Source organism: Polypterus senegalus, chromosome 9 (assembly GCF_016835505.1).
Source record: "Polypterus senegalus isolate Bchr_013 chromosome 9, ASM1683550v1, whole genome shotgun sequence".
Taxonomy (NCBI): Eukaryota; Metazoa; Chordata; class Cladistia; order Polypteriformes; family Polypteridae; genus Polypterus; species Polypterus senegalus.
The window spans coordinates 174,928,454-174,941,689 of record NC_053162.1 but is presented as its reverse complement, the minus strand read 5'-3'; the positions used below and the strand labels follow the sequence as shown (position 1 = coordinate 174,941,689).

The following is a 13,236-nucleotide window of genomic DNA, read 5'->3' as shown; positions in this document are numbered from 1 at the left end:
GCCACTGTGACTCCCCTGAGCTCCACTCGTGTAGTTTCACATCCCAGCGACTCAGTCCAACCAATGAATGACTTTCCTCAACCTGATGGAATCAGGTTTTAAGTCATAGGGGGCGGGTTTATGTGTACGTGTGAGTGGACAACCAATGCGTGTTCACCCCGACATACAACTGCATGAAACGCAGCCACAAGGAAATGAGGGGGTTTGGACCTCAGAAACAGAAGCTCTCTATACTGCTAGTAAGAAGTCCAATTTTCTTGAGACATACCGTAAGTATTACCATGGGAATGACCTTGTACACTGTATTGGATTTGGAACACCAGGGCTTTTTGCTCTTTATATAAATATTGTATAACACAATTACATAAGCGACATGGTGGCGTAGTGGTAGCCCTGCTGCCTCTCAGTAATGAGACCTGGCTTCGCTTCCCAGGTCCTCCCTGTGTGGAGTCTGCATGTTCTCCCCGTGTCCGCGTGGGTTTCCTCCCACAGTCCAAAGACATGCAGGTAAAATTGTACCTAGTGTGTGCTTGGTGTGTGTGTACGTGTGCCCTGCGGTGGTGTGGCACCCTGCCCGGGGTTTGTTCCTGCCATGCGCCCTGTGTTGGCTGGGATTGGCTGCAGATGACCCCCTGTGGCCCTGTGTTAGGATGTAGAGGGTTGCGTAATGACTTCCTGACTGACAGTTACATGAGAGGGGAGGTAAAGTCCATTCAAACTGCAATTATTAAGTGTACATACCTGAGATGGAAGAGATCTGACTGACTGGTATAGATGCTGCTTTCTGCAATTCCATTTTCAGTTTCTTAGTCTGCAAAAGATTAAGAAACATCACTTAAAAAAACACACACAGGTACTCAGTTGTTTTTTTGTAAATGAAGATGTTGCCGTAGGCTGAAATCCAATAGAAAGTCACAAAATAAAGTGATGACATATCTCTTCTATGTTTGGAATTTAAACATTTAATCAGTCAATGCTAGTTATGTAATAGAAGAATTGACAGGTGTAGTTTTGTATGTGAGGTTTTCTACTGCATTTTTGTACATTTATGCACATGAAAACTTAAAGAAAAACACAACAACAAAATCTAAATAAAGAATACAACAGTCTTCTCAAATTCATATTTTATTTACTGCTGTGTACTGCTATCAGTTAAAATGCATGGCCTGTGCCCTTTAAATTGCTTTCCATTGGAGGGGAGTACAAGTGCTTTACAACTGATGAGATGACCATTTTGCTAGATGTATACAAGAAGAATTAGAAGCTGAAACCAATAAGGCTGCTGTGAGATTTGTTTAGAGTTTCTTAAAATATTTTTTGTATTTCATAGGCATGTAAAGGCTAAGCTTATTGAAATTTACTTCTCATATAAAGTACTGTTTACTAGATAGATAGGTAGATAGATAGATAGATAGATAGATAGACAGACAGACAGACAGACATGAAAGGTGCTATATAATAGCTAAATAGAAAGATGTGAAAGGAACTATACAATAGATAGCTAGACAGATGTGAAATGCACTATAACAAATAACTTGATATATAGATGTTGTCACACACGTGTGAATAGGAGGCAGCTGAAGGGCTTGAATATGAATGGTAATACATCTGCCCAGGGGGTGGCGGGGTGCACTAACGCTTTTTTTAAGTGAATTTCCCCTTGGGATTAATAAAGTATCTATCTATCTAAGTTCCCTGCAAACCTTTCCCGGGAAATCCCACCAGGAGCCACCGCCTCGACTCAGGACACCCCACTTTCGGGCCCGGGCCAGAGGACGACATCACTTAAGCCTAACTCCTTTTCCCTGGAATTCAGTTCTGTTTTGGACTGTCTTGTAAACTTGACTCAATCTTAAAACATTTACTTTTTGCAGCCAGGATACAGAATTATATGGGTGGCTGCCTCAAACCTTGCCATGTCTCTTGTCTCTTCACATCACAACGTGAAAGGCACTATGTAATAGATAGCTAGATAGACAGACGTGAAAGGCACTATAACAAATAACTTGATAGATAACCGTGAAAGGTACATTTACTTGAATAATTGCTTTCTGAGCTTACTTTAACTTTACTTCAGTACTTTCAATATAAGAAACCTTTACTTAAGGAAACATTTGTCTTTATAACTAGCCATGTGCGCCCAACTACGTTGCGCGTGTTAAAGTTGTCTGTGAAAGGCTCCCTGTTTAAACGTGGCTGCCAGTCGTGAACTGGGCCCTTCGTCGCACAGCATTATGATTTTTTTATAAGGGAAACAAAATTACAAAAGAAAACCCTTGGACATTGATTCTATAGGAACAACCTACTTGTAATCACTGTCCGAATATTAATTATGTGGTGGTGGAGGAGCATTTCTGCTTCTGTCCGTTCACAGTCCATCTCATTTTCACAATGCTATCGTTTCCTCTCACGATGTCTTCTCAACCTTTCTCCAATCTCGGAGGTTGCTTTGTGGCAATCCAAAGAGTAAGGCAATATACACGGAGCAATGGTTATAAAAGGGGGACACATAGGTAACCAGGCTCTTTAAAGCATAAATAGGGATCACTTCACTGACATGTGAGCAAGCCACGGTACAACTGTGAGACGCGCAGCACTCGCCGGCTACAACGTAACAATAATAATTTCCGGAACGTGTTGTTATGTTGTCATTCATTTTACCCACTGTCTTTCTTTCATTCATATGTTACGTAGGCATGTACCTTTTATCTTCGGCAGTCTCATTCTCTAACCAGGCCTCAGGAGCTAACCAGCGTAACACTGTCCACCACCCCTTTCGTTATTCCAGCACATTGTTGACATCCGCGAGTAACAACAACGTACTAAACTGGAAGGCGGTCTACACATGCGTGGAATTCGTGGACAAACAAAGATCAAGATCTAAATGAAGATCTCTTTAGTTAATTCAAAGCACAACAATTTGTTTAGTTTGAATGTCTGTGTTTTGAGGCGTGACTGGCGTACTACAGTCTTCAGTAGTATAAGCCTGGAGGAGATTCTTAATGCAATGCCTGTTTTAGCTGTCTCTCTACTGCCATCTAGTGCTTCTTCTTCTAATTCATTCGCGGACAAACAAAGATCAAGATCCAAATGAAGATTATATATAGAGATAATACATCTACTTGAGTAGATTTTTTTTAGTATTATTTCTACCTTGATGTTCTACAAGTACATAAAACCCAAAAACTGTGCACAAAATCTGAAATGTCGTACAGAGCTTCTGGCTGATTGTACAAAGGGCCTTTGAAGCATCCTGCTTGCCGTTTCCACAAAGTTACCTGAGAGTCTCTGCTGCTGTTCAGATCCTCAAACGACTGGGCACACTGAGTGCACAGGTCTTGCAGCTGCCGGTACCTCTCTAGAGTGGTGGGCTCGGCTTTCGTCTGCAGCCCTGAGAACACAAAGATAAGAACAGGACTGCTTTTTCATCTTGAGAAATCGTCTCATGTGACAGGATGTATGAAATGCTTTGCAGACTTCAGGTCATCTCTCTAGTGAGAGCAGCAGCCACCGCCACGCTCAGCCCACTATTTTGCTCCATTTTTAATTGTGTGATCTCTCACCTGCTACCCACCACACTCCCCATTCATTTTCCCCTCCAACCACACTTTACGTTCTCTCAACATTACATCCCCGACTCCCACTTTACTCCACTAGTTGCTCCTCACCTTCTTTTTTCACTTTCACTTTCTGTCCAGAGCTGGGAGCTGGAGTCGGCTGCACAGGCTCCTTTGCTTTCTGCTGCACAGTCTGCTGTTGTCTTGCTAGTTCCTCCTCTTCTTTCCTCTTCTTCAACTGTAAAGCTTGACTAACTTCTTGCTGCATGGAGGAAATCATTCCCCTCATGTCCTGTAGAGCCCTTTCACTGTTAGACACGTCTTCAGGGGTTGGAAACTGTGTCTGAAGAAAAACAGTGATTTAGCATCAGGATGTTAATGTGGATCTCCCAACCAAGCCTGTTAGTAACCAGCACTCCATGTTTCAAGTGGTTTTTGACAGACTCTGCCATCAAGTAGAGACTAAATAATGAAATGTAATAATATAATAAAATTTTTTTTTAATGTAATTTTAGCCAAGTGGAAGGTAGATACGCTCCATCGTTAAATGCTGCCATTGTATCTGATCGTGTTCAGTTCTGATGGGAGAGCAACCCCCACGTGGGAAGAAAAGCACGTGGCCATGACATCTCTGGCAATCAGCACATAGCACTCTCTCTCAAAAACATTAAACGTTACTCTTTTAACAATCTCTAGATGATAATGTCTGCTGAACAAACAGGTAACACAGTGGAGGCAAGGTACGCTCCAACATGTGGCGAGAGGTAGAGCGACTTGAACGGATGCTGGTGTGTGAATGAGTAGGACCCCGCCACCCTCCCCTTGGTCCCCAGCCTGTCTCTCGGAATCGTGAAAATAAATTGTTAATGCAAGCGAACTATGATACTAAGCACAATGAGAGGAGTCGCAAAATCAATCAGAATGTTCAAGCAAATTATTGAAAAAAACTTGCTCTAAATCCGTTAATTCAGGGGTTCCCAAATTTTTGGACGTCAAGTACCACCTGAGGTTAAGTGAGTTGTGTTGCGTACCACCCGCACCTTGTTGAAAGGGAGGGAGAGCTGTAAGGGGGGGGGGGAGTTCAGGTCTAAACCGCCCCGAAATCTGAATAAAAGTTAAAGAATTGGAAGAAATTATGCATAAAATTAATGAAAAAATTTGTGCATGTACATAAATTGATAAATTCTGCCCCGAAACTAAATCCTGCCTTCAGCCTGTAGGTGACGCAGTTACCGAAGATGAAATGGTATCGGCTTTGTGCTTAGATCTAGTGACTACGATGCGATACAGCGGCAGTGCGCGTATAACAACAAACGCGAGCGGTTTCTGTGAGGCAGAGTTACCGAAGACTAAATATTGTCGGCGTTGTGCTTTCATCTAGTGACCAAAAGCTCAAACAGTGAAGACGTAGAAGTTGACTTCCACGAAACTGAATTATAGCAGTGTTAAATGAACTAAATACTGATTCGAATAATAGGTTTTATTTATTCAGATGACGAAATTTCACACCACACTAAATTTGGGAATCCACGTATTATTGTATTTAAAGAGTTTCATTGGTTTTTGCTCACAACAGGCTTGTCATAAAGGGTTTTGCACAGATAAATTCAATTTCAGGGACCGCGATGCGCACCACCTGAAAAGGCTCTGCGTACCACAGTTTGGGAATCGCTGCGTTAGGTAGTTCTCTCGTGAAAAGACATACAGACAGACAGGGTCTGGAGTTAAAAGGGAGCCCACCAATCAACTCAGGAAGAGTTGAATTCAGGTGTGGATGAGAGACGGGGTGTAGAAAAAGAAAAATAAAGAAAAAGAGTTGTGCTGCATTGAACCTAAGAAGCCTGCATGAAGGTGTTGTTTAAATTATAAACACTTTAGTTAAACTGGGACTTTGAGCCCCAAAACCACAGACACAATTGCACCACCAGAGGCGCCCCCTATAAGCCATAGATGATTTAAGAATGCTAAAATTTGTGTTTATTGTGCGTATCTGTTTGCGCTTGTGTACTTATGAGTGAAGTGCCATGACAAGACAACAGAGCAAAACAGGAGAGTCGATGTTACCTGTGAGCTTGCCTGTATGACCTCAGAAATTAAGCCACATAACTGGTTGCCACGAATCCTGTACTCCGGCAGGTCACTGCCAGTTTGAGAAACTGCAGGGTCGATAAGCAGCTGTAACTGCAACACCTCCTCCTGGATTGAGTTCAACCTTCGCAGGCGCTCTCGCCCCTCCATTTGCCGTTGACGCAGGAGTTCTGCTTCCCTCTGTCGCTGGACCTCTGCTTCCCGAGCTTCCCGCATCTGGAAAAAAAAAATTGGGTGGACAAAAAACCCAAAAATGATCTCTTTTGCAGTTACAATGAAAAAATAAATCAAATTATATAGCAACAAACATTTAACTTATTCTATCAACCCTTCAGAAAAATGTCAAAAGTCATTCCATCTTGGCACAGGTAATTCAAGATCTTTTTTTTTTTTTTTTCTTTGCCGAACTAATCAGCACAATGGGACCCTCACAGGCTTCAAACAAATAGATCCATCAAAAGCAAGTATTTAACTGATGACTCAGTATGACAAAGCATGCCCCATGATGCACTTGCACCTTAGCCGGGGTGGGATCACGCCTTTTGCTGAAAGCTGCAAAGATACTGTAGATTCCTAGCTCTCAATGGCCATCTACTCACTTAAGTGGGCTTGAGGATGAATGGGCATGATATTGACTAATCAGACATAAAAAAAACTCCAAAATATACATTAAATATTACATGAAATTAAATACAATATTGTTAACACTTCAATCTAGTTATCTATTTGCAGTAGTCTTTTTACTGCAAAAAGGTTGGTTGAAATTTATTAATACTACTAACACCTTAAATTTATGATTGGTTGTTTTGTGTTAGAGTACAGTAATCCCTCCTCGATCACGGGGGTTGTGTTCCAGAACCTCCCCGCGATAGATGAAAATCCGCAAAGTAGAAACCATATGTTTGTATGGTTACTTTATATATTTTAAGCCCTTAGAAACTCCCACACTGTTTATAAATATTCTCCACACAGTTCTACAGTAAACCCTTGTTTATCGCGGTTAATCTGCTCCAGACAGATAAATGAATTTCCACGAAGTAGGATTCTTTATTTATAAATCTAATATTTTCTAAATACGTTTTTTAACATTATTAGAGCCCTCTAGACATGAAATAACACCCTTTAGTCAAAAGTTTAAACTGTGCTCCATGATAAGACAGAGATGACAGTTCTTTCTCACAATTAAAAGAATGCAAACATATCTTCCTCTTCAAAGGAGTGCGCGTCAGGAGCAGAGAATGTCAGAGAGAGAGAGAGAGAGAAAAGTAAACAATCAAAAATCAATAGGGCTGTTGGTCTTTTATATATGCGAAGCACCGCGCTAAAGCGGCCGCAATGAAGGCATCAATGTGAAGGTAGTCTTTCAGCATTTTTTAGAGGCACGTCCGTATCTTCTAAGCAAACAGCCACTGTGCAAACAGCCCCTCTGCTCACACCCCCTCCGTCAGGAGCAGAGAATGTCAGAGAGAGTGAGAGAGACAGAGAAAAGCAAACAATCAAAAATCAATATGGGCTGTTAGAGCTTTGAAGTGTGTGAAGCACCACGCGGGAAGCATCTTGTATATCATTGAGGAGTTTTATTTAATACGTAATACGTGCTCTGATTGGGTAGCTTCTCAGCCATCCGCCAATAGCGTCCCTTGTATGAAATCAACTGGGCAAACAAACTGAGGAAGCATGTACCATAAATTAAAAGACCCATTGTCCGTAAAAATCCGCAAACCAGCGAAAAATCCGTGATATATATTTAAATAGGCTTACATTTAAAATCCGCGATAGAGTGAAGCCGCGAAAGTCGAAGCGCGATATAGCGAGGGATCACTGTATAACCTCTCTATTATATAAAAAAATCCTGTGATGAGACAAGAGTGTTTTGAAGATTTTTTCAAGTCCTGCGAAACGAGACTTTTGACATGAGATTGTTTCATGTCCCGTCCTCCTCTCAATATTCAAACACGCACACGACCCACTCACCTCTCATTCATGTGAAAGCTTTCGACAGATACAGTTCCTGCTCTCTCAGCTCTTATACATTTTTACGTTTTCCTCACTTTTAAGTTCCCAATTAAAGAAGACGTATTATGTCCAAATCTTATTGAAGAATTTCATCCCGAAGGTTTATCAACAGATGAAATGAGTACACAGGCAATCTTATCACCGAGAAACGATGAAGTCAAATGAATTAATGTGAAAATTGTCGATTGGTTACACAGCAAATTGGTTAAATGTGTATCAATAGACTGTGCTGAAACAGTTGGTATTGATAGTGCGGAAGACGAAAACATCAACCTACAGTATCACTTAGAATATCTACAACCATTAACACCGTCCGGTCTTCCACCGCATGAATTACTGTTGAAAGAAGGATGTATCCAAGAAAGGTAATGTAGTACATTTTCCCCGGATAACATTAGACACCAAAGGAGATCTTGATATGCTATTCGTATTAAAACGTTAATCGTCTCCTGTTAGAATAGCTTTTGCAAAGACAATTAACAAATCATAGAGACAAACATTAGAAAAAGTCAGTTTATTTATTACAGAGAAAGAAATGAAACTCTCTCATGGCTAGTTATACGTTGCGTTGTCACGATGAAAGTCCAAACACGGAATCAAAATTCAATGTGATATTGATGAAAATTTAATTAAAAAATTAGTTTTTACTGAAGTTTTACAGTAAAAGTGAAAGTTTAAGAAATATTTGCGTGTTAATTTTAAAACCAAGTAGAACAAAATTGTATAATGCAGCATGTAACAAAATTTACTTTCAAATTATTACATTTTACTATTTTTTAATATGGTTAATTACTGTCTCTAATGTAAAATAGTTAGTTCTATTATGCATATGTAACAATTCCCATGAAAATTGCAGTCTGTTTAAATTGTATATCTGAATCCACATACGTTATTGGCGGAAAAGCAAAGTGGCGAGCACGTAGCACTGGAATTGGGGTTGGCAAGCAGGGGGCAAAGCCTCCCAGTTATACAGCTGGTTGTGATTATCCACACCCCGATTATCTGAGGTTCAGCACCATCCGAGTCAACGCTGTAAGTGTCAAACAATACTTTTCTTATACAGTAGCTACAAGCTTTGCTCCGAGTATTGTACTGAGCGAGTAAATACTACACTTTTATTCTTGACTAAACTAAGTGAGCAGTTGAGGAGCTGGTGACTATGGGAATGGGGGGGTGCGACTCGCTCACACCTGCACAAACGCACCCCTCGGCTACTGTCAGTGTGTCCCCAGAGTTGACCGTATACACGTGCTCTACTGTTTCGTTCATGCAGGAATTTTGTGTTTATACGTTGACGAGGACTGCACAGAATAGCCACACAAAATTTCTCTTACAGGCTGTCCTTAAAACCATCAAAACAGCACTTGTATTTATTGAACAGCAGGAAGACACAACACCTGCTAACATTTTGATGTTGAGGTAATTGAGGAACATTGTGGCAAAGAAACGAGGAACATTAAATTCACTAAGGTATTACAAGAGGCTTACAAGTGATACTGTACCATATACTGTAAATTGGCAAACTCCTAGGTTCTTAGTTTTTCACCCGAAATGTCTGAGACCATGCATCTTATCCGAGTGTTTTAGTTATCCGATGTAGAATCGGTCCACATTACCTCAGATAATCAGGGTTCCACTGTATATAATTTACTACTCTGCTAGGTTATGATAAATTTGTTCCAAAATTGTTCAGGTAAAGAAGACAGGAGTTTTGAAGGTAACGAGTAATACTCACTGATCATGGCGCCTGACAGTGCCTACGTGTTGCATACTGATCAGCACATGCATACAAGACGGGCAACAGTAAGGACCTTAAAAACCTGTTAAGATTATGGTATGTGCTATCTGTGGCCTTAAATGGTGTACTGTGCATACTACACTTTGGAGGAGTTACCTGTGCCAAATGCTCTCTTCATTATGACCTAAACTGCAAATAGGCTCAGTAAGCAAAAGAAAACAAAATGTAAAAAATGTGAATGCAAAACATCACAGGATGTTAATTTTTTCCCCCCAAAGTTAATTATCATTACATGCTTTGCTTGTGCATCAAAATCTAATAACTTACTGTGAAAACAGCACATTAAATAAATAAATGCGTAAATAAAAGTACTGTGAAATGTGAGCATAAATAAATGAATGTATCATGAAATGAGAGCATAAATAAATAAATGTGTCACGAAATATGTTTTTCGTTGCTTATTTATTTATTTCATTTTGTCCGTAACATTCCTGCAAACCGTCATGAAATACGGCGTGAAATAAAACTGTCACTTTCACTTGTCAAAGTTGAGAGGGTGGGCTCTAACACGCCCTCTAGTTACTGATTGGTGAATCGATAGCACAAGAATTAATTAGAAAAATGCTTACTACTGCCGATGAAATGGATTCTGCCGAAGATATTACGTACTTCAGAGAGAGAATTGAAGATTTATCGGAAGAAATTACAATGTTGAGCGGCCCTTTTAGACTCCGATATAGATGAAACTATTTTTGAAATTATCGAAGAACAAGTGGAACGGACTCTACTACACTCCAGTTCAAGTGACGCAGTTCCCTGCTCTGGACGTCCATCCTTTGACATTCCAGCTGAGTCAATAGAACACCTTCTGTTATGCGGTTTAAAAGTATGACAGATTACAGATCTATATGGTGTATCGGAGAAGACGATCACAAGGCGAATGAGGCAGTTTGATATACGGTAAGCTGCAACGGCTGTATTAGTTTAGGTACTTTGACATGGAATGCCCAAAGCAGCGCCAACTAATATTTTGAACCGAGTATTTGACCCTTGTTTTACGAGTATAAAGTCAGGTGCATATTCGCAGCTACTTTTTCAAACAACTGTACAGCTCTGATCAGTGGTAAAGTTGTTCAGTTCAAAATATTAGTTGGAGCTGCTTGGGTATTCCATGTCAAAGTATGCTACCAAAATTAATACAGCCGTTGCAGCTCACCGTATATCAAACTGGCTCATTCGCCTTGTGATCGTCTTCTCCGATACACCATATAGATCTGCAATCTGTCGTACTTTTAAACCGCATAACAGAAGGTGTTCTATTGACTCAGCTGGAATGTCAAAGGATGGACGTCCAGAGCAGGGAACTGCGTCACTTGAACTGGAGTGTCGTCGAGTCCGTTCCACTTGTTCTTCGATAATCTCAAAAATAGTTTCATCTATATTGGAGTCTAAAAGGGCCGCCAACATTGTAATTTCTTCCGATAAATCCCAATTCTCTCTCTGAAATACGCAATATCTTCGGCAGAATCCATTTCATCGGCAGTAGTAAGCATTTTTCTAATTAATTCTTGTGCTATCGATTCACCAATCAGTAACTAGAGGGCGTGTTAGAGCCCACCCTCTCAACTTTGACGAGTGAAAGTGACAGTTTTATTTCACGCCGTATTTCATGACGGTTTGCAGGAATGTTACGGACAAAATGAAATAAATAAATAAGCAACGAAAAACATATTTCGTGGCACATTTATTTATTTATGCTCTCATTTCATGATACATTTATTTATTAAGGCTTCATTTCATGATACATTTATTTATTTATGCTCACATTTCACAGTACTTTTATTTATTTACGCATTTATTTATTTATTTAATTTTGTCCGAAATATTCCTCCATAATCTACAAGTACCTTATGGCAATATTTCCTGATGTAGTTCATACAATTATGGAATACAAGTTTGCACGTATTCAAAAAATACAATATGAAATATTCTATCTAAATACTTGGCTGACAGCCTTGGTAAAGACAAAAGGGCTCACCCAGTTGTGTAAATTCTGCAATATTTAGCATAGCTGAATCCTGATACTTAATATTTCACAACATTAAAACAAAGAAACAGCAATACTACCCTATCAGGCACATTTCCATGGCAGGAACTTTGTTTCAGGTCCCAGTAAGTTTCTGTACTATTTAGGCCCTGCACCATGTAAACCTTTTACAGAATATGTAACATGCAAAGAAGAGTGATGCAGTGTGAAGTGAGGCGCCTTCAGGAGTTCACGGGGGACCTACACACCCCTGCACTTATTGCATCGATGCATAAGCACGACGCACCACGGGGGTGAGCTATGAAGAGTGCTGCAGTGACTGTGTGGTGTGACTGGGGGCTCACATAGGGAGATTACTGCGTCACAGTGTATGGCCGGGAGAGGGGGGTATGTGGCGTTAAGTGTGGCGCATCATCTTCACCAGTAAGTCCAAACTACTAGCAGATTTGTAAGATGGTGCCAGGGTTTGTGGTCAACATATCAGTACAATTCATTGCTCGAGCCTTTCCCATGTGATAATTTCTAGTTAAATGAAAAGTAAATACCATGGGGTAGGATCTTTTTTTTTAAGGGCACTACAAATGAAATGTCCCAAGTTCCTGCAGTGGGAATGCAAGAAAAGTTTCAGAGTTCCTAAAATGTCCTCGGTTCCTGAAAAGTGTGCCTGCAGTGGGAAAGTGCCAACTGTGACTCAAGTAAGGAATGACAGTGGCAACTAAACAGACTAGTATATAGTAGCTTCAAAATTGTTACAGGTGCATTCTAGTGTATATTGCATTGTTATCACTGAATAAAACACAATACAGTGGGATTCATCCATACAGTTGTACATCCTTGAATAACTACTGAAAGTGGCACAACTGACGGGAAATCTTAACCGTGAGTCTTTTCAGAAAAAGCCTGAAAAGACCAAATAAAGATTTCCATAGTTACTCCCTTAGTACTGTACCTTTGCTCTAGTACGATATTCTTCTCTCATCTTTTCTCGGATCTTCTCTTGACGCCCCAAAGCTTCCTGGGAGCTGAAATTCACACAAACAACAATATTGTTAAGACAGTTGCCATACTGTGGCATGCACCGTAAAGAACTGCAAGTAGTCAAAGATTTAATGAACTGACTTACTGTTCAAAAATGAATAAATTCTGGTCAATCCAAACAGAATGCAGAAGACAAACCTCAAGTTAAAAAAATGACAACCCTTACATTCTCACAAGATAAAATGCTTCTATGCCAATTTATGAAAAAGGCCCATCAAGTGGCAGAGAGCCTCTCATGTAACATCACACAGGCTGGTGATGCGGGTCATCGGCCTACAGGCTCGGACACTTGCGACCCTAAGAGCAGCACACATCAAACAATTACAATAATATGATTGGGTCTCCCTCTCTCAAGGGCACACATTTGATTCTTTGTTCATCCACAGATCACTAGAGCTTTGGCTGCGAGTCTTTATTTTGGATCCTACCCAAGCTTTATGACAGCGACATCGCAGTGGTGCCATCTTGGATTAGCTATCATCCTGGCTACCACCATTCTGTGATGCTTTCCGATGGTTGTGACCATATTGTTTATAGTGATGGAGCAGCGCTAGGCATGTGATCTAAAGTCATTGCGTCACCCTATCTAAAATGGTGGCATGAAGAATTATTATCCGAGTACTGAATAAATACTAAAAAACACAATGAAAAAATAAGACAGACAAACGTTTACTGGAGGGCTCTTATTTAATTAATTTCAACTTGTGTTTTGGTCTTTGATGACCAGTGTCACACACATGCAATTGGGAGGT

General features: G+C 40.4%; 1 protein-coding gene across 1 annotated transcript in view; it reads right to left on the bottom strand.

Moving 5' to 3' along the window:
• Window positions 1–13,236, bottom strand: part of gle1 (GLE1 RNA export mediator) — a 59,057-nt gene that overhangs the window by 30,582 nt on the left and 15,239 nt on the right. Inside the window, exons 5-9 of the mRNA XM_039764320.1 lie at window positions 12,396–12,468; window positions 5,622–5,861; window positions 3,669–3,900; window positions 3,279–3,391; window positions 742–811 (exon numbers count right to left, since the gene is read on the bottom strand). Of these exons, the coding sequence (XP_039620254.1) occupies window positions 742–811; window positions 3,279–3,391; window positions 3,669–3,900; window positions 5,622–5,861; window positions 12,396–12,468 (728 nt within the window). The remainder of the gene's footprint in view (window positions 1–741; window positions 812–3,278; window positions 3,392–3,668; window positions 3,901–5,621; window positions 5,862–12,395; window positions 12,469–13,236) is intronic.